Source organism: Salvia miltiorrhiza, chromosome 6 (assembly GCF_028751815.1).
Source record: "Salvia miltiorrhiza cultivar Shanhuang (shh) chromosome 6, IMPLAD_Smil_shh, whole genome shotgun sequence".
Lineage (NCBI taxonomy): Eukaryota > Viridiplantae > Streptophyta > Magnoliopsida > Lamiales > Lamiaceae > Salvia > Salvia miltiorrhiza.
This window is the reverse complement of record NC_080392.1, coordinates 2,853,091-2,879,461: the sequence shown is the minus strand read 5'-3', so window position 1 is coordinate 2,879,461 and position 26,371 is coordinate 2,853,091. Positions and strand designations below refer to the sequence as shown.

General features: G+C 34.5%; 4 protein-coding genes across 8 annotated transcripts; 3 read left to right on the top strand and 1 right to left on the bottom strand.

Annotated features, from left to right (window-relative positions):
- Window positions 1–669: 669 nt before the first annotated feature.
- Window positions 670–4,660, top strand: LOC130987921 (uncharacterized). Its single transcript, XM_057911628.1, is given in 7 exon segments — window positions 670–1,403; window positions 3,040–3,078; window positions 3,169–3,239; window positions 3,745–3,809; window positions 3,907–3,996; window positions 4,083–4,175; window positions 4,259–4,660. Coding segments are annotated over 7 exon segments (1,191 nt in total). The 5' UTR covers window positions 670–972.
- Window positions 4,661–5,658: 998 nt separating this feature from the next.
- Window positions 5,659–12,443, top strand: LOC130987919 (putative 3,4-dihydroxy-2-butanone kinase). Of its 4 annotated transcripts, none has more exons than XM_057911626.1 (21): window positions 5,659–5,795; window positions 5,891–5,965; window positions 6,774–6,847; window positions 6,940–7,003; window positions 7,777–7,889; window positions 7,996–8,043; window positions 8,250–8,321; window positions 8,411–8,500; window positions 8,809–8,982; window positions 9,359–9,442; window positions 9,576–9,631; window positions 9,747–9,877; window positions 9,954–10,046; window positions 10,159–10,223; window positions 10,768–10,911; window positions 10,990–11,033; window positions 11,333–11,416; window positions 11,529–11,602; window positions 11,685–11,797; window positions 11,879–11,974; window positions 12,107–12,443. In XM_057911626.1, exons 1-21 carry the CDS (start codon window positions 5,693–5,695, stop codon window positions 12,227–12,229), a joined length of 1,920 nt encoding a protein of 639 aa, XP_057767609.1. In that variant the 5' UTR covers window positions 5,659–5,692; the 3' UTR covers window positions 12,230–12,443. The 4 variants fall into 4 exon arrangements, with proteins under 4 accessions (XP_057767609.1, XP_057767607.1, XP_057767610.1 ...); XM_057911624.1 differs by having other exon boundaries at window positions 5,724–5,795; window positions 10,990–11,030; XM_057911627.1 differs by having other exon boundaries at window positions 5,756–5,965; window positions 10,990–11,030.
- Window positions 12,444–13,580: 1,137 nt separating this feature from the next.
- On the bottom strand, window positions 13,581–19,768 carry LOC130987918 (protein PAM71-homolog, chloroplastic-like). Its single transcript, XM_057911623.1, has 10 exons — window positions 19,366–19,768; window positions 17,525–17,681; window positions 17,052–17,232; window positions 16,566–16,613; window positions 15,600–15,696; window positions 15,094–15,257; window positions 14,860–14,925; window positions 14,198–14,248; window positions 13,996–14,100; window positions 13,581–13,918 (listed from the first exon to the last, which is right to left on the bottom strand). Exons 1-10 carry the CDS (start codon window positions 19,502–19,504, stop codon window positions 13,853–13,855), a joined length of 1,074 nt encoding a protein of 357 aa, XP_057767606.1. The 5' UTR covers window positions 19,505–19,768; the 3' UTR covers window positions 13,581–13,852.
- Window positions 19,769–23,684: 3,916 nt separating this feature from the next.
- On the top strand, window positions 23,685–25,509 carry LOC130987917 (protein BASIC PENTACYSTEINE2-like). 2 transcript variants are annotated; one of them, XM_057911621.1, is made up of 2 exons: window positions 23,685–23,891; window positions 24,133–25,509. In XM_057911621.1, exon 2 carries the CDS (start codon window positions 24,279–24,281, stop codon window positions 25,212–25,214), a length of 936 nt encoding a protein of 311 aa, XP_057767604.1. In that variant the 5' UTR covers window positions 23,685–23,891; window positions 24,133–24,278; the 3' UTR covers window positions 25,215–25,509. The 2 variants fall into 2 exon arrangements, with proteins under 2 accessions (XP_057767604.1, XP_057767605.1); XM_057911622.1 differs by lacking the exon at window positions 23,685–23,891 and adding an exon at window positions 23,898–24,044.
- Window positions 25,510–26,371: the final 862 nt, after the last annotated feature.

The window sequence follows — 26,371 nt, the reverse complement described above, 5'->3', positions numbered from 1 at the left end:
TTCGAATTTGGTTTACTATAGAGAAAAAATCAGGTGAGCTCTCAAAGCCGACGTGACACTATCGTGACATTTTGGAAGCTGAAATTGCAGTTATTTGTTGGAGAAACCCTAAGTTATGGTGTAAATAAATAAAGATTACTTGTTTATGGTGTAAAGTAACTTGAGCACGAGAATTAAGAAGAGTTAGTGACTTTAATTATTTCTATTTTTAGAAAGTGTCATTATAAGTAAGATAATAATTAAAAAGGAAATTATGTCATTATAAGTGGTACGGAGAGGGTATTATTTTTCGAACTTATTAATTATGTCCTTATTTATTTAAGTAAAAAAATGAAATGAATTAAGTAGTAGTATTAATTATTTAAAAAAAATACTTTCTGCTCCGATAATTATTATTATGATTATTATTTTTATAAAAATAGAAAATTATAAAATTAAGGTAAAAAAAGCTTAAACCAATCGCCTCAGTCGCATATATATGAACAACTGGGACGGCGGGACTTCCACCCGACACATGTCAGTATATCAACCGCCATTAACGAGATGTGCGTGTTTTTCTCGCGTCACCTTTATCTCTCTGCTCCGCAATTTTAGAGATAGAAAAAGTAAATTAAACGACGACTTTTACTCTTCCATTTCAGGTTATCCAAATTCTCAATATCATCAACATTCTCGATGCATATCACCCTTTTTGGAGGAAAAGGAGGTGTATTTTTAGGTTATTCAAGAACTACCGAATTTTTTCTCCAACCATTTCGGATTCTGCAACAGTGTGTGAAAACAAAGAATTTGAAAAGGGATAAAGAATTTGAAAACCCCTTTTTGATTAAATCATTCAAAAATTGATTGTAACTCCTCAAAATTTTCTAAACTGTAGAATTCAAATCTTGCATATTTTTTCCGCATCAAAGTTGAATTTTTAGCTACATTTTAAGTGATCAAAACCAAAAGAAGGCCTTCTCCAACAAAAAAATGGCGGAAGTAGACAGCGGCAGAGCCGCCGTAATGTTGACGTCGGGGGCGAGCGGGAGAATCAACACGTTGTTTTCTCTGAGCGTATGGCAAAGTTTGTGGCTCCTGATCTATGCATTATTCTTGATCTTCGTGCTGCCATTTCGGGGGTGGCGGAAGTGCATGGCGTCGGAGTCGGCGGACAAGGGTGGCGGTGCGAAAGAGGAGAAGCTGTCGGCGCCGCCAGGAAAGGTGGTGAGGATGCCGATGGAAATGTTGCCGAGGAAGAGCGTTGTGGACAAGGAGGTAGCGGCGCGGCGGGTGATAGCGATTAAGAGGGTGATGGAGGATGATGGTGGTGAAAAGAGCTTGAGGGAGTTTTCCGTGTTTGTTTCTTGCAGAGGTGACACAATTTTTACTCAATCTTGGACCCCTATTAAAGTTCAATTCAGGTAAAATTCTCATATTTTTTACTGTGATTTTCCTTTGTTTATTGGTAAAATTGTTTTTTGTTTTTGTTTTTACTTTTCTGTGAAGTGGGCTTTGTTTAATTTTATTCTTTCTTGAATTTTTTCAAAGTTGGATTATTGGTTATATTTAAGTTCTTTTTCATTTACTATTATCCTAGCTTCCACTTTAAATAGCTTCCAATTTACATTTTGTCTGAAAAATGTTAGTTTTTCTATGAAGAGAGCTTAATCTTGATTCCTAATGCTTAATTGAATAGACAGAGATAACAAATAATTTCCACATGAGCTTGTTTCTCTAGTTTCATTTGGTAGTTCAAGAGTTTTAGATGCAATGCAACAACTCGCAATGTTGCTATATTGACGTGTTATACATTGACATCATTGTTGGTTTATCTAGATATCATAGTAATTTCAAATGAGATGAGATTTAACAGCAGAATAAACAGGCGAAATAATTATTTTGGTTACGTTTTGATTGGATCACGCCCCAAGAGTCGCAATAAACCAAGTTGCTATTGTGAAAGTGACCTTTTATCTGCAACAAGATAGGACATGGGTTGATGGAAGATAAGGTATAGGAATATATTAGCACTGCAACTTGAGCAAATGTTGTTGTTCCAATTGCCAATTGCATCCAAAAATTCATTCTCTGCATGTTATGAATCATTCTTCATCTTCAAAGTCTCGATAGAAAGGCTTAGTTATGTGAGGACTACGTATATCCCGATGTGATAATGTGATAGAAAAGGATAAAAGGCTATAACCTTATTTTTTTTTTCTTAATTGAATTGACTGGTGTTAATTATGTTATGTTGGCTCAACATTTGTTAGGTTGTCCATTGAAACATCTCTTTGGATGTCAGTGATCATTAGTATCTTTGTTTTTCCGGACTTCATTCTCAAAGTTACAAAGTGAAGCTAATGGATCAATGATTGAAGATTCTAGGGTAGTTTATTGTACTCCCCCCGTCCCATTTCAAATGACTCAATTTCTACATTGGGTTGTCCCATTTCAAATGACCCAACCCAAATTTAGAAATAAAATTAGACATTTAACATTACTTTTTGGATTGTCCCACCATCACTTTATACATTTATCACACATTTCTTAATCTATGTGTACAATTTTTTTGGGTCATTTGAAGCGGGGCATAGGGAGTATATTTTGTAACAACTTGTGTGCAAGTGCATTGAATATAAAAGCTAACTCATTGGGTGAAAGTTGAGTATAAAAATCTCATACTCCGCAATATGGTCCAATCTATTAATTGTCTTGTGGCTCTTGCAAAATTTACATACAATATTTTCTTAAATGAAAATGAAAGAGGGCAACTGTTGGTGCAACGATGACCTATCTGATTTTGTTTATACTGATTTTCTTATTAATAATTGATTATAACATGGGAATATTACATGCACGTTTCTTTTTTATTGCCTTGTGCGAATAATTTCATTAATTATTTTCAACATTAATTGTGGAGAATCTAGAGCTTGTCTAGAGGATGCATCCATGATTATATTACTTCATTTCTTCCTAGTTGATCATTTATTTTTCCTTCCAATATGTATGCAAATTTCAGGATGAAAAGTTGATTTTAAACGTGATTTTGATGTGTAGGGGAGTGGTTGTTATCTTGCACGGCCTGAACGAGCACAGGTTTGTATGCTACAAATGTAGATTATCTAGATGCAGTTTACTGTTTATATTCTTCTAATTGTTCGTGACCTCTGTGCACTTCTTTGACAGTGGGAGGTATGATGATTTTGCAAAGAAACTCAATGCAAATGGCTTGAAGGTTTATGGAATGGATTGGATCGGTAAGTGGAGAATATGTGATAGAAGTTTGTTTGATTTTTAAAGAAATAATTGTCCAACAAGAAAAAAAAGTTCCAAATAATTGATGCATTTACACCTTTTATTTTGAAGGATTCGTAAATAAGATGCGCAGATTGTTCAAATTATTGTTTATTCTTGCTCAGAGATTGTCATTTAGCTGCTTCATGGTTCTGTATTTAACCATTATCTGGGAGAGAGAGAGATGAATTGCTTCAAAGAGACTTCAACTTCTTGCAGTTACCTAAACTTAATTGCTTACAGCTTTCTGTCCCTACATTGATAGGCCAACTTCTTAGGTATTCGTGAATGAGAACTATTCTTTCACGTTAAATGTGGTTTAATACGTTGAATTCAAAATGGAACAGATCCAGTTGCTAACCTGCATCAAAATGTATTATGAACAAGTAATAGTCTGACACATAAGTTGGCCTCCAAGTGCTAGATTTTCTATTATTGAATTTAAATGCAGTGTTGTACCTCACACAGGACATGGCGGAAGTGACGGACTTCATGCTTACGTGCCTTCTCTCGATTATGCAGTTAACGATATGGTAAGCTCTTGATGTTGAGCAAGCAGTTGGTGCAAACTAGCTGTTTCATAGAGCTATTTAATTGTGTTTGATGTTTTATACTTCATATTGTATGCAGAAAATGTTTCTCAACAAGGTTTTAGCTGAGAACCCGAAATTACCCTGCTTCTGCTTTGGACATTCTACCGGTGGAGCAATAGTTTTGAAGGTGATAATGATATCTGATAAGATCACTTATTAACTTACCAAAACTCATATGTTTATGTCTTATGATGTTATCTTGTGCAAGAGCAGGCAGTTCTCGATCCAAAGGTCGAGCAACGTGTAGCTGGTGTCGTGTTAACCTCACCGGCCGTTGGAGTTTAGCCATCCCATCCTATCTTCGCTGTAAGAACCCTTCTTCCTAGACTTCATCAACTACAATGAATTCCACACCAACAACATCATGACCTTTGTGTCTTTGGTCACAGGTGCTCGCTCCCGTTTTTGCCTTCTTGTTGCCAAGATTTCAGTTCAGCGCAGCAAATAAGAGGGGCATCTCGGTCAGTAGAGATCTGGAGGCGTTGCGAGCCAAGTATTCTGATCCGCTGGTGTTTACTGGATCAATACGGGTGAGAACAGGCTACGAAATCCTCCGCGTCACTGCCTACTTGCAGCATAATTTGAGTCGTCTGATGGTGCCGTTTCTCGTCCTCCACGGCACGGATGACTCGGTGACGGACCCTGAGGGCTCCCGAAAGCTCCACCGAGAGGCATCCTCGAGCGATCGAACAATTGAGCTTTACCAAGGATGCTTGCATGATCTGCTCTTCGAACCTGAGAAGGAACAAATTATAGAGAGTATCATCACATGGTTGAATGCTAGGCTATGATCTTGGGACAATTAAGTGAATCAATCAATTAATTGGTAATAAATTTCATGGTCCTTTGATCATGTACTTCCTTAAAACTTGCCTTAATTATCAGACACTTTGGGTTATTCTTTAGTTTAATTTAATTTTGAAGGTAGTTCCCATGAATTGGTTGGCCAACTTCAAGAAATTGCTATTTCACCTCTTAAAAGACTACTGAAAACAATCAAACCGAATATGAAACTTCATCGCATTTTAGGAGGGGAAATGTCTAAAAATGGGCATACAAATGAAAAGTTTCCAAAAGAAAAAAAGTTAATGTTTTATGTCTCAAACTTTCAGCATTTTTCATAAAAAATCTTGAATTTTCGTTTCTCCTGAAAATCCCGAACTTTCAGTTTTTTTTTATATAATGTCCCGTTAAGCAAAATTTGGTGATGGAAATATGATAAAAAATTTCCAAACTTTCAGTATTTTCCAACAATGGTGAGCCTCAAAATATTTCATCCGGTGAAATAAAATCATCTTTTCGTCAACGATTGTTGTAATAGCAGGACATTTTATGAAAAAAGCTAAAAGTTTGAGGTTTTTTAGAGAAAACAAAAGTTCGGGACATTTTATGAAAAACGTTGAAAGTTCGAGACATAACACACTATTAACCGCAAAAAAAAATATCATAGTTTTTTTTGCTATAATAATAATAATAATATAATGCATTTTGTCTTTTAATGATAGAAAAAACAAGAATAATTACTAATTAGAATTAGAAAGAACGTTTAACAATTTTATTTTTCAAATAACGTTTAACAAATTCTTATTCTCACATACCTTGATTTTTTAAGTATGGTTTGCCTCTTTTCTCATCATAAAGAAAAGGAAATTTAGGTGCTTTCAATAACAAAAATTTATTCTTCTCAATAAATAATTAACATATTTTTATCGATGCTACTACTTATAGTGAAGAAAGAAAGCAAAAAGTTTAATACTTTTATTTATCCATAGAATTAGAAAGTCGCAGGTCTCGTAGCGATTTCTTAGCTGGACATTGAATAAATGTGTGCCGTGCGTGTGTATATATATATATATATGTATATTTATTTAATTTCTTGTTCGGACAAGCAAAATGCATTAAAATCAACAACTATTCAACAGTCAGGTGACTTTCTATAGAATCCAATTTTCTCCAAAATTTCCAAACCCTCATCACTTTTCTCTCTCTAAGAACTAGGGGTTTTCCTAATTCTGCATTAGGGATTGCTAATTGGACTGTGCGCACGCATTTACCCATGGATTTTCACAGCAAGAAACTCATTAATGACCCAAACGGTTACGATTGTTCTTCACTCGCTACTCTTTTTGATTTTCTGTTTGCGATTTTTTTTTTCTGGTATAATTTGTTCGTACCCATTTTGGTTCTGCATTTTCGTTTTCGCGACTTTTTGGTGAAATTCTTCATTGTGTGATTCTATGCTTTTGTGGAGGTTTATGGAAGTGTGCGGATTTGATGCATGCATTTGCACTTGAATTTTGTGTCGACTTTGACTTTTTTGGTTTCGGTTGGGAGAAGCCATTTGCGGATTGCGCTTTATGTCGTATTGGTTGTGTAGATGTTACACTTGTGAATTATAACTGGTCAATTCCATTACCTGTACAATCGCACACATTCTTCTGCGTATGTGTGCAAATTTGTGTTAGAAACTACTCTTAATGTAGTTCACTAAGTGCAGCTTCTACGAGATTAGTTGGTTTTTTGCATGTATTGGAATTCGAAATTTTTCTTTTCATTTTCATGTTGTTTAACTGATGTTCTTCTTGAATTCTGAGTGGAATGCACTAGTGCTAATGTGCTTTGTGCTGATTGAAATGCTGTAGATCATGCTTTTAGAGTTGTACGTTATTCGGCTGGCCTGTAACTGTGACCCAGATATTGGTGCTTGTGTGTAATTGATTTTAGTGTAGTGGAATGTATCTTTTTCTTCCAATATTTGGGGATTGGATATACGTTTGATCGTTTTCAGCTTCGTTAGAGATGATTAAGAGATCTGCCTGTTATTTAAGCTGGCCCAAGATACATGTTCTATTTCCATTACAGATTAGTGCATTCAGGATTTTATTTAAGTAATTCTTGTTGCAGACGTCGTGACAGAGTTCATTGAGGGTCTGGTTGAAACCTATCCTGGGTTGCAGTATTTGGATGGTTTCCCTGATGTAAGTAACTGCATGAGAAAATATCTTATCCTGCTTCAATGAGCACGGGTTATATGCATTGTTTTCTAATTGGTATACATCTTTTTATGTAGGTAAAAGTTGTATTACGTGCTGATGTTTCTGGTGCCACTTATGACAAAGTAGCCGTAATATCAGGTACTAGACATCGTTAGCTGCTTGTTTTTGTTTTCAGTTATTGTTGTTAGATATTTATATAGCAATTTGCAGATGATATATTCCGTGTTTGACTAGTAAGCAAAAGAATATGACTATATGAGTATCTATACATTTACTTGGTTGTGTGATGCAAGTCATCGAGTGATGACTGTATCTCGTCCTTTATTATTTATTATATCTTATTGTAGCTTAGATCAATGTAAACTCGAGTATTCCTAGATGCCAGTAAAAGGACTTGACCATCGCTACTAAATTGAATTTTTGTTGTTTCTTTTGATTCACATTTGGAAAACCAGTTAATATTATTGCCCTGGACACCTATACCTTTTGATTCACTTTTGTAAAGGACACCTATACCTTTTGATCAACAAAATCAGATGACTTTTACCATAAAAGAAGTAAATAATTTTGATGAGAAAATCCTATGGTTTCATGAAGATATAAGAACGCCTCTGTTCCACTTGCTCTTGTTTTTGTACTATAGTGGGAAATCATATTTTGCTGTCACTTTACTTGATCCGTTAAATATTGATTGGAGTAGAAGGAAGTAATAATTTTTATGATCCCACGAGGGGAAATAGATAATTCAATGTGGGAAATGGCTTATGACAGACTGTTATTTTAGACGCCAAACTTATTCATTTGATGGCATTAATAAGGACTCCAAGCTGACTCACTATTAAGAGCTCAAATTTTGATTAGAAGTTGTATAAGCATGCTGGTGAACCTGATGAAAGTTGCTTAACACATAGGAGGTGGAAGTGGTCATGAGCCTGCTCATGCTGGATTTGTTGGAGAGGGGATGCTTACTGCAGCAATCTGTGGGGATGTTTTTGCCTCCCCTCCTGTTGACTCCATTCTTGCAGTATGCAGAGTTTTAATTTGCTTATAGATGACATCATCACTTCTTTTGTAGTCTATTTCGTTGTTGATTGTTTTTTTAGCTGATCATGCTAAATCTTTTGCATTAGGGCATCAGAGCTGTGACTGGACCTTCAGGGTGCCTCCTGATTGTCAAGGTATCTGTTAATGAAGTTCCCACGTCTCTTGTCAAATTTACGATAACTATTTGCTATCAACATATACTCATTTATTCTGTATCGTTATTTCACTTATGCAAATATATTGAGCCTGTTAGTGGATATTTCAAGGTTTTGTTTTTTATGTGTGTGCGGGTGTGTCGTGTTCAGTTTTTATGATAAAATCTTGTTTTATTTCTTTACAGAATTACACTGGGGATCGCTTAAATTTTGGATTGGCAGCCGAGCAGGCTAAATCTGAAGGTTATAAAGTGGAGGTAAGTCCCTCTTTATATGCGCAGGCATGCAGCTTATGCTTAAAATTTGATGGTTAGCTGATACGGGAATACAAGGGTTGTGTTAACAGATGGTAATTGTTGGTGATGACTGTGCTCTACCGCCTCCGAGAGGCATAGCTGGGAGAAGAGGTTTAGCTGGAACTATTCTTGTTCATAAGGTTGTTTATATGTCTTCTTGATCCACCATTTTGATCTTTGTTATCTTTCTTATGGTCATGCTAGCCAGTTTTAGTTTGCTTATATATTTTCAATATTATTAATTGTTGTTGAACAGAAGCATTTCATGCTGATGTTGCAATTATGTCAGAAGTTAATTAAATTATCTTGTAAACTATCGAAATTCAGAGTTTTGGGGCTGCATTGCTACACTGGTTGTCATTCATTACCCAATCTCTCTAAATAATACATTTGAGAAGCGATATGTACTTCTGTTTCTAATTTTGCAATCTCAAATTGTAAATCACAGATTGCTGGAGCAGCAGCTGCTTCTGGTCTCTCTTTAGAAGAAGTTGCTGCTGAAGCTAAACGAGCATCAGATATGGTTGGCACAATGGGTGTCGCATTGTCAGTCTGCACATTGCCTGGTCAAGTGACTCCAGATCGTTTGGGCCCTGGCAAGATGGAGCTTGGCCTTGGAATTGTAAGAGGTTACTTTTGAATATATTTATATTGATTGGAAGAACAATTACTTTGGTTAGGAATGCTTCAATTTTTCAGCCATTTGAATATAGTGACAGTGGCTGTGCATACGGCATCTTAATCAGATGCATATTGACATTGATCCTTTGACTTGGAAAATTGTTGTTATGTTTCTAACTAGTTGACACTGTTTTCTGATCCATTAATTTCTACACAAGAAATTGTGCATAAGATTTTTTGTCCTCATAGGCCATAGCTGTAGTAAGCTTCACTAAATCAGCAGCTACAGTAGAAGGAAATTTGACAAAGTCACTGGCTTACTGCATATTGATGTCACATGTTTGGAAATTGATCAATATTTACTGCTTGTCTTTTAGCATGGAGAACCAGGTGCTGCTGTGGCTGACCTCCAACCTGTTGACATTGTGGTCTCTCATGTCCTAAAGCAAATATTGTCAGCGGTATGCAAGTAATTATTAACATTTATTTTGTTTATTCTAGTTTGCCAATAATAGATCCTTTCGAAGACTTTGTCTGTGTTGGATGTCATCTCCTGATCCTAGTGTAAAACATTGTCTTTCCTGGTTTATGTAGGAAACAAATTATGTTCCTATTACACGTGGTAGTAGAGTTGTACTGATGATTAATGGGTAAGTCTGTAGCCTAATGTCTCTTTCTATTATGTCACGTGCTGTCCATGTTCCTATTTATTTTAGTTTTAATCGCTTTCCCCCTATTAAACTTTTTCAATGGTTGGGAATGCAGATTAGGGGCCACTCCTCTTATGGAACTGATGATTGCTGCTGGAAAGGCTGTTCCTGGACTGCAGCTGGAACATGGACTGGCTGTTGAGAGAGTATACACCGGGTCATTTATGACTTCTCTCGACATGGCAGGTAAGTCCATGCTGACCAATGTATGCTTATGAGAATGACTAGTTTATATTATCATTTTTATTATTTTCTGTTACAGGATTTTCAATCACTGTGATGAAGGCAGACCAAGCAATTTTGAACCGGTTGGATGCCCCAACTAGGGCTCCAAATTGGCCTGTTGCTGTAGATGGTCAGTCTCATGCCTGTGCATTCATGTGCTGCGCACTAATTTAGAGATATTTATTTGTCAATTGAAATTGACTTGTAACCGAAATAGTTATGTAATGTTATAATGCTCTCAGGTAACCACCCACCTGCAAAGATCCCTGTTCCTGTTCCACCATCTCGTTCTAAAAAGAATGATGAGGTATGCTGGACCTGTATACATTCTTTGGGAGCTTCAATATCTTATTATAGGGTACACCGTACACCCATATACGGAAGTTCTTGAAATTGCTCAAGCTGTAATTAAGTAATAAATAAACAATGTACTTTCTTAACATAGGATGCTATGATAGTTTATTTTCATTTCCTCTCTTAGCCAAAATTCTAATGTACCTTGTGCATATGGCTATTATACACGAAAAAATTCCACTTTTAATATAAATGTTATGCCAGTCTCAGACCAAAAAATACTATACCTTGGACAACATAAACTAATTATAACAACCTGCCATAGACAAAATATAGGTCGGTGTTGTCTACTTTTTTAAGTTAAAATATAAATATATAAGGTCAGTATGAGATTTGCAATTCAAAGAACTGCCAGTGTTTGTGATCTATGGATGACTACTTTTCTTTGTGAATGAAACAATAGCTAGTTGTATCCTGGATTCATTCTTGATGCAGGACAGTCTTCGTTTACACATTTTTATGAGCCTCATCGATTTGTTGGTTCTTGTTCTGGTTAGGTATCGAGTCGGCCTGAACAGCTAAGTCCTCTGGGGCATATTCTTGAAGTGGCCATTGAAGCAGCAGCAACTGCAATTATCAATCTCAAGGACAATTTAAATGAATGGGACAGCAAAGTTGGTGATGGTGACTGTGGATCAACTGTAAGTGTGAATTATTATGTCTTTTTAAAAATGTGAATCTGGATGATCAAGTGATTCCAATTTCATCTGATATGGTAGATGTCTAGAGGTGCTTCAGCCATTCTTGAAGACATGAAAAAGTTGTGAGCCTCTTTTTCTCCATCTCTCCTCTTTCTCCTTGTGACATAGTGGCGTTTTTGGTGTGCTAAATGCTAATCAACATACAACATTGCATTGTGACCAGTGTTTTTTGCTTTACTCTGAAATTGAATAGTTGAAGTTACACTTTTTTCTTTTCTTTTTTCTTGTATGTGTACTTGACATCTATTGACAAAGCCTCGTTTTGGTCTATGGCAATCCTCTCTAATTCCAGAGTGTATTGATTGTATCATTACACCTTTCAGTTTCTTACTCTGCATTTCTTCTGTATTCTACTTTCCAGTTATCCTCTGAATGATCCTGCTGAGACTGTCGCTGAAATTGGATCTTCTATAAGAAAAGTCATGGGAGGAACAAGTGGCATCATGTATATTCCTTTCAAATCTTCATTTCTGACACTGTACTTGGTTATGGATGTTGTTTAATGTTTATCAATAATGACTGAAGACTTTCATATTGTTTTCTTTTCACAATAATAGATACGATATTTTCTTTAAGGCGGCTTATGCACACCTGAAGGCCAATAGTCATGCTGGCATCACAGCACTACAATGTGAGATGACTGAATGACATATAGCTTTTACATTTTGACTTGTGCATCCGACACTATGATTACTCCGAGCTTCTCGATATAGGGGCTGGTGCGCTTGAAGCTGCAATTGCTGCAGTCAGTAAATACGGTGGTGCCAAAGCAGGTTACCGGACTTTATTGGATGCTCTCATTCCAGCATCATCTGCCCTTAAAGAGGTCAGAAGCTGCGTACCTTCTCCATTTAATTTGAGCTTAGATCCAAAATAGTTTAGTTAAAACGGGAGGCTTTATGGACAGAAATTGGCATCTGGAGAAGATCCTGTTGAGGCATTTGTTTTTTCCGCTGAAGCAGCTGTTACTGGTGCTGAGTCAACTAAAAACATGCAAGCACAGGTGATTATCTGTCATGAGCTTTTCTTTTCGTTACATACCGTAGTACTGTGCTGACTTTGCAAGAAGTTTAAAATAAAGAAAAGATGACCTAAAAACGAAGAAACCCAGTCACTAACGAGCACGGGTTTGCAGGCGGGGCGGTCATCATATGTGTCGGCTGATATTCTAGCATCGGTTGCAGACCCGGGAGCGATGGCTGCAGCGTGTTGGTACAGAGCCGGGGCGTTGGCTTTAAAGAGCAAGTTCAAGGGTTGATGAGTAAGGTTAGAGGCATGTATCCTTGCGGCATCCTTTTTTTTGTTCTCGAGGAGGAGGGGAATTTTTGTTGAGGATCAGCTTTCCGCTTATGCAACAGTTTATGCATAAAGCTGAGAGAGCGTTAAATTCATCATGTATTGTTCTCACATGTGTTACTATCACTCAACTGCAACAACTATCATTCAATCTCTTTTACTTCATTTTAAACAAATTTTGTCATTGAATAGGGTATTGTTTTTCATTACTTCTGATAAACTAGAGAAATTGAAGAGACAATTAACCAAGGTCTTGTGCATTTAATGAAATTCGTTAAAAACTGATCTTATGTTTACCACTATAATCCTAACTTGATCCTCTTACTTTTTGCTGGTTAAAATGGACATTTAACTTTAGTTTTTTTGTTTAGACGAATTTACTCGTCATTTTTATTTATAGTTGTAGGGTCTATAAAATTTCATTCACGTTTAGAGTGTGATTCATACTCTATTATTAACTTCACACATTTTATTAAAATTTGTGTCGTCTATAATGTGATAAAATTTTGTGATACGAGGGAGTATATCTTTTACTATTATAAATATATGCCCTTGCAAATTTTGATAAACCTATTGTAATATCATTATTTAGTTTAAACTCTAGAATATCTTAGTAACTAGTACATCCTTCTGTGAATCACGATATATTTATTTGTTTTTAAAATTTTAAATTATGTAAAAATATTAAAATATTATTATTTATGAATTAGATTAATTGATTACAAAAAAATATATTTTAATTTGAATATTAATATTTAATTTAAAATTGTGTATAATAACAATATTATCAACGTAATGAGTATATATTAAATTTAATTAGTATTGTATAAGTAATAATTATATAAGTATAAGTGACAATTAAATTTATAGATTGTAAAGCGAACAATTTAAGTCAATCTCATTTTGAGCAACTAATACTAAACCATCAATATAACAAACTTAATAGTCCTAATTTAATATACAATTTTGGGCTCTTAAAAATTCAAACTGTATTATTAAAAGTTTATATTTAAAAAACTGCCCATAACAAATGTGTTTATCTAAATAAATAAATAATTCATATACATAATTAAATAAATATATTTAATATTCTAAATTATAATTTTAATATATATAACTAATTGTTTATTTACAAATTCACATTAAGATTAATACTACAAATTTCCTTCTCTTTTAATTGCATTAAAAACTACTACTATAATTTAAGCTGCTATTTCAAGCAATAAAAATTCAGCCATACATCTCAACGATAGTGCCCAATTATGCATGACAAATGATGAACTAAAGAATAGCTCTCTCTCTCTCAAAAAAAATGATGAACTGAAGTTTATTTATCAAAAAAATGTTAGCAAAAGTGAACATATACACGCCTTCACAAATTGAGCAACTCTTAACTTGCTAGTTGGAAACATTAGTAGAAGATGTGCTCATATTTAGTTGCTTCATTCTCAAGTCATCCTAACCTTGCTATTTAGTGATATGATATCGTCTCCCCCGGCTCGCCCTCCACGTCTCGTTGCAAGTCAGATATAACAAGCCATGGCTGATATTCCTCCTCGTTCGCTTGAATTCTAACAGTCAGCAGCTAAAAGGCTCCGAAAAAAGTGGCGATCCCAAAAACAATGAATAGAACTCCACCAACATATCCGACCTGATTGTAACACGAGCCAAGATTCAGAATGACTATTGAACCATTGTTATTAACTGGGATGGTTTTGATAGGTTTACCAGCTTTTCGGAAATGTATTTTGCAAGAAACGCGCCTCCAAGTATTGCAAGAGATGTCGCCATCAGGTGTCCTATGATGGCTCCACTTGCAACTCCCCATGGAGACTAGTAGTGTATAACACAGTCAACAAAACTTTCTTATTCTGTTAGGTTTTTGGAGAATGGCAGAGTTTGTGCAAAAAGAATTTCGACAAGTTAATACCTGTGCTGCACCGAGGGCTATCGTTGCCAGCATTGAGCGATCTCCCCATTCCTGAAAGGTAAGTTAGGTAACATTTCTAAGAAACATGAAATCTTTGGTTACACATATTTGAGAAAATTTCTAATTAACAGACGTAACATGGAAAATCGAGCATATATATCTGTACTTCTTGAAATAGGTTTAATGCAGTTAGGTCGAGATTGAGTTGGTAACAGGCAGCTATTCCCTCCATCCCCTAATTTCATGCCCCTTTGAGAATGACACGAGTTTTAATAAAATGGTTGAACGTGTTATGAGTAGAATAAGGGTCCCACCTTTTTTAGGGTGTTAAAGTGAAGAAAGTGGAGTGGAGTAAGGGTCCCACCTTTTATGGGGCTGTGTGGAGTAATTTTTACTAAAAGTAGAAAGAGGCATGAAATTGGGGGATGGACTAAAACGGCAAAAGGAGCATAAAATATGGGACGGAGGGAAGTATTACTTTGGCTAAGAATCTATTGTAACGTCTAGAGAGGGTTTGCCTGAGTATTATGCTTTTCCGTTTCTCATGTAGCTACGAGCAAAACTAGAGGATGTAATGGAAAAATGATGAATGCTTTATCACAAATAGAAAAAACAGATATATATATATATATATTGAAATTGCAATAGAGGAAAATACTTACAGCAAAAAATACAAGGCTGAATGACTTCCAAATAACTTCAAGGGGATTTGATAGTTTTTTTGAGGCCTGCCAGTGCATAACATGTTAGAAATTCAAAACAAGCTCAGATAGAGGGATAGACCAAAAGGCATCACATTCCATAGAAAAATATTCGAGATGAATCGAGACAATAGCTATGAGCAATTGTGCGATCAGAAGATTCTCCATGAGAATGCTAATGAAAAAAAAATTCACCTTTTCCTTCACAAGCTCTTCAGCTTCAGCAAATTCGTCAGATTCCTGATTGCTCGGCTCCCCGGTTTTAGCTACTGCAGAAGGAAGGTCCCATGCATCTTTAATTGATTTAAGACCAAAGAACACCAAAAGGGTTACGGCAGCATACTCTCCAATCGGCAAAGCTGTTCCAAGATTAGCAGACTCTAAGAATCCTCATGGCAAAAAAGAAATAGTTGTATTTAACGAATGCCCACCATGTCTATTTACAATGAAGTGTCATATATTTATGATTTTCCAGATTTAAGATATTTACACACACACACACACACACAAGAAAAAAAAGGATTACATTAAGAATCAATTCTGGTTTTATAAGAAATTACTCACCCATTTTGGTCTCTTCGCATTTGATTGTGTGAAAAATCTAATTGTTTCAGATAACATGATTCGTATATGACATGTATGCCTAGACTAACAAATGACTATATAATGGCTGGGGGCAGTTGGCAAGAACTATTTCTTACTTGTCTGAAATTGAGCAGGCACTGAGTGAAATATCCGACCAATTATGACGGATAGGACAGTCATAAGCGACAGTGCACCCACTGACCCGAGAAGGACCTGGTCACGATTATGAAGAGTAAGTGTGCAATGTTACTTCCCATCACATGACAAGAATTCGTATTGGTTGAGCATTAAGTTCTTAGGAAATGCTAACTTATAAGCCATAGGGCCATACATTTGATTCCAAGTTGATGATCGATATAAAAAACATTTGAAAGATCAATTACAATATTTGAAACCATCTCATAACTAACATAGGTATAGTTAATTAATGGCAATTGACATTTCCCCTTAAGATACTCACAGACCACCACCATCCGTATCATAAAAGAATTAGAATGAACAGGTTCACAAACATGATTGGTACTTTGGAAGATTAACTCTCATTTTGAGTCATTTTTAACAAACAAGCAAAATGCTACGTGTGGGTGTACGCACAAGTTATGAATTTAAATAATAAATTTCTATACATATACATATCAGGAATAGATAAATCTAATCAAAATTTTGAAGAATTTTAGACACAAGGATTCTTAGGATGTTGATATATAAAAAATTGTACGAATAGTCACTTTTATAATAGTAATAGACTAAGTAAGAAATAAAAATAAAAAGGTTTCAAAAAAAAAAGGTGATAACCTAAAAGGAAAAGGATCATTCTACAGAAGATTGTTTAAAGCAAAATAAAGTGGTGATTAATGGTAGAAATCCTAATAAAGAGAAATATAGGAGAGATGATGCATAAATTTGAAATGCCTTGGTTCAAGCAACATATAGGATTGGTCATAGTATTGAAAATATCAATAATATTTCTCTTAAAAATAGAATCAGAAGAAACCTTGATAGGAGCAAACACATTTTCCACATGGATGTTTCTGCGCGCGCGTGTGTGTGTGTGTGTGAGAGAGAGAGAGAGAGAGGGTTACCAGCACTTTCTCATATTGCATGGCCAAGAGAGCAGCAATGAAGAAAGTCTGTCAAATGAAAGCAAAACTCTAACTAATTAAAGCCGAGCAACATCTTCCAGCCTCAACTATAACCCAAATATAAATAATCAGATGAACATGCTAGCACAATTGCAAAAAGGAAAGTTGATCAAAGCAAAAACATGTACATACACCTTTACTAGGTTTAATATACTTACGAATATATTGAATACATCTAAAAGGACCCCACACAAAATACTCATAAAACCAGTTGCAGTAGGCATCCAGGTCAAGACTAAAAGAACACAGAGATGCTAGGCCTCTGGTGCATCCAGCACAAAACTTCCGCACAAATACATAAATGATTTAGCATTCGGCTCTAGAGTCTCCAGACTCTCCTTACATGCAAATATTCTTTGTATAAAAGTTATACATGTATATGTCTGTGTGTGTGCGTGTCTATGTGTCCATGTGCAAATATTATACCTTGTCTCCAATCTCAGAAACAAATATCAAAGAGAAAGCTGCAGTGAATCCTGACTTTGCTAGCGCTGGTAAGACTGATGCAGGCCCATTCTTCAAAAGAATAAGTAATAATGCTAAAGTGCATGAACACAGCACAACAGCAATAGGAAAAAGATAAGGAATTCGATCAGGAGATTTCTCACTGCCATGAAGTTGAACAAATTAGTTAGGACATAGTAACGTCTAATCGGTGCATTCGGAGCAAAAATATGGAACACGGAAGAGAATGACATGTCTCTGCTCATGCTTAAGAAAAGACAACTTGGAACATAAGAAACAACTTGGTCGGAGTGATTCTGAACAGATAGATGAGGTGGAGCTTGCATGATGCTTGTTATAACGATCCAGATAAATCGTTCACCCACATTGAAACACTCAAGTCAACACACAACACTTTTCTCCACAAACATGAAGCTGAAGCCAGAACTACTTACATTTTTGAGGAAGTTTCAGTATGTTGTTCGGCAGAGGAGCTCTGGCTGTCGTTTCCCTGCCTCTCGTCATAGCTACCAGATCCAGCTCCCACATTCAAAGCATGTGATCTAATTAATCTGCTCCCCGCAGCATATCTTGGTGCCTCTCTGCATTGCACTGTGAAAAAAGAAGTTTTATGACCATTGCGTAAAGGGGATAGCAATTAAGAAACAGAATACTGAATTAGTTAATTTTCAAAACTTAAAGTAAGGAAAGAATAAATGTTGATATTATTTTTATTTATTATTATTATTATTATTATTATCTACTCCCTCCGTCCCGTAAAAGTGTGCACTTTTTGCCATTTTGGGACGTCCCACAAGAGTGTGCACTTTCCTTTTTTGAACTCTTATTCCACTAATAATTTGCTCACCTAACATTTATTAAAACTCGTGCCACCAACAATCATGCACACTGTTATAGGACGGAGGGAGTAACACACTATCCGAATGAGAAAAAAAAAAAAAGAGAGTAGATCGAATATTTCAGGGAAGGACAAAGAAGAGGAGATAAAATATGAGTGAGAGGAGACTTGAACATCGTAAAAATGCAGATGCTTCATACTATTATATAAATCAACCTCTTCTATACAACCTCGAACCCATACCCAAATGATAATTTTGAGAAGCTGTGAAAACTTAGAATCAGTCTAAAAGTGTTTCAATTATACGCCAGACGTCTGCAATAATGTAGAGTTACTAACTTCAGTCACTGCAGAAAGAACACCAGGACATGCCCCTTAATTTTCCTAGATTAGGTTACTCCATGAGGCTGCCCCATTGCAAACATAAGGAAGTAGATCATGTAAGGCATCGCACTTCTTTTTCAATTGTGTTATATGATGAATTAGAGGCAGATGCCGTACTTCATCTAAAGCTAAATCAATAAAACGTACTCCCTCTGTCTCCGAATAAGTGTAATATTTTGAAAATAGTTTTGTCTGCGAATAAATGTCCTGTACTATTACAGAATTCTACGCAAAAATGATGTCACATTACCAGATTTACCCTTATTTAGTTTTTGAATACCACTATAGTTTTGTAAACTTTTTCATATGCCCCAAAATAATTACGGGTAATAGAGTAAATTTGCCCACTTATGCATTTTTTTACGGCAAAGGGGATACTTATTCAGGGACAGAGGCAGTAGTTTTTAAGCTTCAAAAAGGAACTGAACTGTTCAATCAAGTATTCAACCAAATTACAGCAAACAAACAAAAGAAAGAAAGAAAGAAAGAAAGTATGTCAGCGACTTCATAATGTTCATTGATCTGCTGTCTTTCATATGATGACGATCGAATGAAAGGCCAGGCGATTGATCGGCTCTTTGGACTGAGTAAAATCACCTAGTCATAATAGAAATTCTTAAAGTTTCCCTAAATGATTCAAATCCGATGGAGTGATCAGGGCTTCATCATTTAAGAACTAAATCCGGAATTAGGAATATCTATTGTACGGCATTGAAATCAGAGAATTGATCGATCAGCTTTGAAGACTAAGATGAATCATTTTAGCTACTCGCACAACCACCAAAAAAACAAGCAACAGAAATTAGCTGTAGAAACGTAACAAGTAGATGAAATCGAGTCTCATCCTTAACAAGATACCTCGAAATCAACTAATTCCAGCTGCTACATCCAAATTGAGCAGCTAAACGTTACTATATGTATATATGCAAATCATAACAGCGCTAACAAACGCATCATTCAAACTCCAACAAAATTAAAAATCACAACCACAATCAAAGATGCAATCTTTCTTATAATGCCCCAATATCTTCGCTACGAAGTAGCAGAACTTACACGAAGAAGATGATCTGGTGATTTTCCCGGGCACCAGAGGAGAAAACGGCAGTGTGGTAATCAACCCAGAAAGCGGGCGAGCAATTTTGTCGGTGGTTGATGATAAAATTTGGGGAGTCTGAGAAGCCAAAACTTGCATTTTGTTGCTGTTTTCAGCTGCAGATAATCTGGTTTCAGTTAGGAGATTTTGTGTCCCATTTCAGTGAAAATCTTTGGGTGCAGAGAGGAGGAGACGCGAGAGAAGAAGATTGTGTTGTGTGGCTGCTTCCTACTGGGCGTGTGGTGTGTTTGGGAAGGAATTTTGGAAGTATTTGGGAATTCTATATTTTTCTAGAATTTTGATTTTCTCAGACTTTGATTTGAAATTGAAAGATTATGAATAGATATTAGTGGAAATCACCATGCATTCTAATTTATACTCCTATATAATAAGCTACTAGTATACGCTCATTCGTGCGATGCACGATGGACATCGAAATTAAAAGGTATCCAGATTAAAAATTTTAAGGAGGTTGGTAAATTTTAAATAAAAATATCCTTAAATTTTATGAAAAATATTTTAATACACATTCTTCATAAAGTAGGGGATTCAAATATTATATGAAAATTTATTCACATGCCTAGTTTATATATGGATTGGTTATTGTGAAAATTATGTTTTTCGTAAGAATGTGAGAATACTGTATTGAATTTATAAAGTTAATGCATTTAAAAATATATATATTACCAAAAAAATTATTGTTAAATTAAATAAATATAAATCATATGTTCAATTCTACTTTTTTTTACAGGAAAAATAAATTACAAGTCTATGAATTTATCTTTTTTTTTTCTATTAGATTAAAGAATTCTAAAATAAACCAATATCAACTCCTACACCAATATAACCAATACGAAATAATCTATTGAAGCAATCCAAACATACGACAAAACATATGAAAATAATTAAATGCACTATGGTCCCTATCTCTCTACACTAATAACAATAAAAAAAATCCTATAAGTATAACGCAAAAAGAAATTATGAAAAACTCATGCAAGTTTAAAACATGAATATAGTGAAAAAATTAAATAAAAACTTGAAATAAAAGAGTATTAAAAATAATTGCAGTCTTGCATAATAAAATGTACATAATTTTCATGATTTTATAAAATATTTTATGCAAATAACAAAAAAGATGAAAACTAACTTCATTTATAAAATAGGAGAGAGAAGGAGATAAATTTTAAAAAAATTAATTTGAATATCTTCTTTTTAGTTTAAAGTATTTTTTTATATACTATTATAAATTAAATTAAAGCTCATGTCATGATATTTAATTTGATATGCGTATTAAAATTTTTAATTAATTTAAATGTATAAATTTTAGGAAAAACAAAAATTCTAAATGTAAAAAAAAATTAAAGAAAAGAAAACAAAAATTGAAAACTTGCAAAGAAAAAGAAAAAGGAAAAAAGAGGGGGAGAGAGAAAGAGTGAGCGACGGGTAGTTGGTTAGAAGTGAGAGAAATTGGTTAAATTTAGAGAAAATGGGAGAGAGAAAAATTGGCGGTAAAAAGTTACCGTTATACTGATCTTTTATATTATATATAAATTAAAATTTAATTTCAAGCGATAATATTTTGATAATTATTTGGAACGAGTGCTCGAGTACAAAAATTACATTAAAACATAAATTGATAAGTATATGTTATTTTCAACTATAGAAAATGTTATTTTCAATCTTGTTGATTTGTATGTGTATTCTATGAATACATGACTTGATTCTTTCGCCCTAATCACCTCCAAATTTATTTTAATTTTTTGAGTGTATACGAGATTTGATGAAATTAGTTTAAGTTTTAGATTCTCTATTTCTGAAGTGGAAGTTTTTTGTAATTTATTTATTTATTTATTTGAGGAAAATGCTGTGTATATTACTCAGATCCTTAAGCTTCAGAGAAAAATCTTTAGTCCAATAGACCGATTGAGTAAAAGATTTAGCAAACTGAGCTAGTCTATGAGCCGTGCAATTAGCCGAGCGCTGCATATGAAAAACTCCACACAAGAAGCTTTCTCTCGCCACCTAAAGAATGTCACACGCATCATTCGGGAGAAACTTCCTATCATTTATTTGAAAATATCAGGTAAACTTTAATGTGTTTAATTGAATTATCTTGTAAGATATCAATATTATATTTAATTAATTATATGAATATATAATTATGATAGGAGAGAGAAATTTTGATAATTTAGTCAATAAATTTATGATACAAGGCTGAAATTATTTTTAGTATATTAATGAATTAATATTTAATATAATAAAAATTTGTATTATGTATTCTCCCCTAAAATGTGGCATACAAAACTCTAAAAAGAGTTCCTACTTGATATTGAGCTTTGTGTTTGTGAAACATACAAGATATTAAAGAGTTATAAACTTATAATTATACTACATATTCTAATCATTCATAGCAAATATTATTTAACATATTTATTTCTTAGTTTTTTAAAACAAGATACATACTCCCCCCCGTTTTTTTTTAAGTGTTCTATTTTACTATTTTCCTTGTTTCTTAATAAGTGTCACATTTCAAAATTTGAAAGTATAATTATGACATTCTTCCTATTTTATTCTTATTTAATACTTGTATGAATATAATAATTAGTTGTACATATGCATTTATTATGATAATTACCAAGATTACAAATGTAAATATGTATTTTATTGGTACAATAATGCTATTTGGACAAAATTTGTCCGGACAAAATATGATGAAATACTTTATAAAATAAATTTATTTATGAAATTTGATTCAAAATAAAATAGGATTTAACTAGTTTTGTTGTTTTCTTTATATTGTAATTTTTTTGTAATTTTTTAATAACCTTTTTAATTATTGTTATTTTTAAAGTACACAAACTACAAATAAAATAATAAAAAATAATAAAAACTGTTAAAAAATTACGAAAAAACTACAATATGGAAAAAACAATAAAACTAACTAAATCTTTTTAAAACTTGAATCAAAATTTATAAATAAATTAATTTTTAAAAATTTTCAACTTGATTTTTGTTTGGACAAATTTTGTACTCCCTCCGTCCCGCGAGTCTTGACACGTTTTCCTTTTTCGACCGTCCCACGAATCTTGACACGTTTCATTTTTTGGCAATAATTATTACATTCTCTCTCCTACTTTATCACCTTTATTATATTCTCTCTCCTACTTTATCACTTTTATTACCTTCTCTCTCCTACTTTATCAATTTTATACTTTATTAATTACACACTTAAAACACTAATCTACAACTCCTTAATTCCCGTGCCGAATCCAAACGTGTCAAGACTCGCGGGACGGAGGGAGTATGTATTTGGACACAAACTACTCTTATTGATATGTGTATTTTGACGGCTGTGGACACTTAATAAAAAATGGAGGGAGTATGTATTATACTTTTGAAAACAAGATATTTATTTTTTTAGGGATTGTAGAAAATTCATTTTGAAGCCGCCGTATTTATTGCGATTCTATGAAGTGAATTCCATATTTTTCTCAAAAGAAGTTCTCTTGTGAAGATCTTATAAAACTCGATTAAAACCCATTCAAATCTAATTCACACCGAAATAGCTAGGCTTTTAATTCTTAACATTTTTTCTTGCAATTACATTCTTAAATATATCCTCATGTAAACTGTACAAGAAAATATTATTATGATCATAAAAAACATGTAAAATAAAGTGAGACAATATAAGGGAGCAAATAGGAAGTGTATGCTCTAGATTAGCTGTTAATTATGTGCAACCTTATTATTAGACAGAGAACTTTCCTAATTGCAAGATATTGTATGCGATGAATATCTTTTTGGCTAAAAAAAAACATAACAATATAAATCTAAAAAATATCATGAAAAAGTTATAGTCTCACTCAATCAATATTATAAATAGTATTTTCTTTTGAAAATTATTTTTATATTTTAAATCTCACTCACATCTACTCCATTCGTCCCAATAATAACTTCCCAAATTTCTTTTTTGAACATCTTATTTATAATTCCCTAAATAAAACATCTTATTTATAATATCCCAACCAAAAAAGGAAATAATTTACTTCATATATTATCTCTATCTCTCTCTTACTTTTTAACTACTCTTTGTATCTCTCTCGTTATTTTTTTTATATATATATATTTTTTAAATTTGGGTGCTTTATTTTTTTGAGACGTTAATATTTATAAACAACTCGTAGTCAAATGCCACAAACGTAGTACATTACTACTCTTTATGGAACTCAAAAAATATTTTTTTTATAAATTATTTTATTAGTAAGGGTGAGTAAAAAAACATACTATTATGATTCTTCTTTGCCAAAATAATGCATTTAGCCATCACTTTTATCACTCTCTTTTCTTGATAGATTTGAATTTCATTATCTGATTTCTCTATTTTTGTGCCATTTTTCCCAACCCTTCTCCCCTTCCCAAGGAGGGCTTAAAATCTGAAGGAAACAATTAAAAAACCCTAAATCGGCCGACTCTCATTCTCTCAGTAAGTTCTCTTCCTTCACTTGCACTGTTTCTTGATTTTCAGTAGCTATATTTGCAATTTGAATTTGGTGCAAGCATTGTTTTTTATGAATCCAGAGAGATCTGACTTCAAAAGCCCCAAAATCCCTGCATTTAATTTGTTCTGAATTTTACGGTATCTCATATCCTGCCCGTGTTCTTGTTAGTGATTGCGTAGAGTGATTTGTTTTGTTACAGTTGTATTTCTTGTGTGGTTTTTGTAGGGTTTGCGATCATTATCTCGAGAGCGACTTTACGTCATTTTGATTATTGTGGTGAAATCTCATTTCGAATTATTGCTGAGTTATTGTACGGTCGAATTCATATTTTTCGCGGGTTTGTTGAGTTTGATATTTGGAAATAAGATAAGATGGATGGAAATGGGAATATGAATTTTAGGAATTGGGGGTTTCTTGAACCCCCAGCAAGTAGTATGAAGAACCAGCTTGGCCTTCAGTTAATAACTTCCATGGCTGAGAAGCCCCTCTTTGGTGGCGGCGGCGGCGGATTTCGTGACCACCAGCACTTGCACCCGTCGCCGGTCATGTCATCTATCAATGGTGGGCCGTTTCATCACCATCGTGTTGGTGGTATTTCAGAATCCCACATTCCCGTCGACTATTGGATGAACCAGAGCCGGGAGAAGTACCTAAATGTATTACCTGTAAACCACCAACCTGCTTATTATCAATCGAGCTATGGGGTTTCGCCCGAGTCATCATCTGCTCATTCTGTCCAAATGCCTCAGCAGTTCAATTTACAGAAGGCTGAAAATGTGATGTCTGAGATGGAAGAGATGTGCGAGGAAAAAGATGATGGTGGTTGTAGCAGTGGCGGGGCAGTGGTAGTAAAGAAGAGAGGTGGCAGTAAGGTCGCAAATTCTACTCCGAAAGAGAAGAAGCCGAGGACCAGGACTCCTCGACCTCCAAGGGATGAGCCCACTCCTCCATCCAGCCGGGCCAGGATACCAAAGAAGCGTGCCGAAATTGTTATTAATGGAATTAATATGGATATTTCAGAAATCCCTATACCGGTCTGCTCCTGCACTGGAGCGCCTCAGCAGTGTTATAGATGGGGATCTGGTGGTTGGCAATCTGCTTGCTGTACAACTCACATGTCTGAGTATCCGTTGCCTCCGAGCGATAAGAGACGTGGTGCAAGGATAGCGGGACGGAAGATGAGTATTGGAGCTTTCAAAAAGGTCCTGGAAAAACTTGCATCGGAAGGCTATAACTTCTCTAGCCCAATTGATCTGAGGAGTCACTGGGCAAAACATGGTACGAATAAGTTTGTGACAATCCGATGAAGTTTGTGATGGAGATGCTGCGGTTGGCTTCTAAGTTTTCTGCTGTATATAATATGAACAGCCTGGCGCTTTTGGGTGGTTACTAACTATTCAGCTTCCAGAATTGAGTTACATTTTCCAGAATTTTTGCCTCCTGGAGCACGCGGAAGATTTTAACGAACTGTTCACGTTTTGTAGTTCAACGAAAACAGTAATCTTGTCTAGTAACAAGGTATGGGATTGATTTGTTGAGATTTATTTTATTCAGTTCTGATTCCTAATTTACTTCCTGATAATCAATTTGTTTTAGATACTATTTGGCATTTGCATCTTGTTTCTAAATTGATTTTTGCATAATATAGCAATACTAAGAGAAAATAATGGCATGCTTTGGAAAGGCACTGATGTATCTACTGTGATTATTGTATCCTTTTGCTGTTCTTCAGCTTCTAGTGAAGCAATTATATTAATGTACAAAAGTGTAAAAGATAATAAAGTTTAATAAGAATAGATTGTTGGTAGTGAGTGATCATTGAATTCCTAAAATAGGAATATAGGATGTAAATGCTATTTGGATGGGCAAAGGCATAGATTAAACTTATTATTTTCTATGAAAGTCAATAGGATATAAAATCCTCAATCCAGATACATCCTAACTTTTTAAGGTAACTGTTTCTTGAAAATGTATTTGGTTTCCAACTGTTTAGAAAGCTGTAGGTTTCTGAATTTTCTATGTAGAAATGTCGATTTAGGTGTGCCCTTTTAGGTTTCATTTTGGAGTTGGACATGCTACATCCAATCCTGGGGATTGCTTGATTCATACTTGGTTTAGGTTAGATTCTTTATGCTTATTAAAGGATTTGTTGATGTATAGAAAAATCAAAGAAAACTATGCATGTTATCTACCATCAACTGCAACTAAGCCTTTCCTGCTAGCTGTGACTTGTGTGGGTGAGTAAATGATGAAACATTTAGGAGCATTTGGTTTGTTGGATGAGATGGATGAGATTGATAGGATTGAGGAATGATTAGATAATCAACTCAACTTTGACGTGATAAATAATCATCTGATTGCATGATTAGGGGAGTGGTCGAGTTGTCTATCACATTGCCTTATCCACTCACAAACCAAACGCCTCACTAGTGTATCAGCTGTGATGAAAAAGGACTGTTGACGA

Excerpts from the sequence above, each read along its gene's own strand:
- LOC130987919 (XM_057911626.1), top strand. The coding sequence starts at position 5,693 with ATGTGTGCCGTGCGTGTGTATATATATATATATATGTATATTTATTTA. Across the intron at positions 5,966-6,773 it reads ACTCATTAATGACCCAAACG|ACGTCGTGACAGAGTTCATT; the intron begins GTTACGATTGTT and ends TTCTTGTTGCAG. Across the intron at positions 11,603-11,684 it reads TGGCATCACAGCACTACAAT|GGGCTGGTGCGCTTGAAGCT; the intron begins GTGAGATGACTG and ends TTCTCGATATAG.
- LOC130987918 (XM_057911623.1), bottom strand. The coding sequence starts at position 19,504 with ATGCAAGTTTTGGCTTCTCAGACTCCCCAAATTTTATCATCAACCACC. Across the intron at positions 14,926-15,093 it reads AAGAGCTTGTGAAGGAAAAG|GCCTCAAAAAAACTATCAAA; the intron begins GTGAATTTTTTT and ends ATGCACTGGCAG. Across the intron at positions 13,919-13,995 it reads AATACATTTCCGAAAAGCTG|GTCGGATATGTTGGTGGAGT; the intron begins GTAAACCTATCA and ends TGTTACAATCAG.
- LOC130987917 (XM_057911621.1), top strand. The coding sequence starts at position 24,279 with ATGGATGGAAATGGGAATATGAATTTTAGGAATTGGGGGTTTCTTGAA.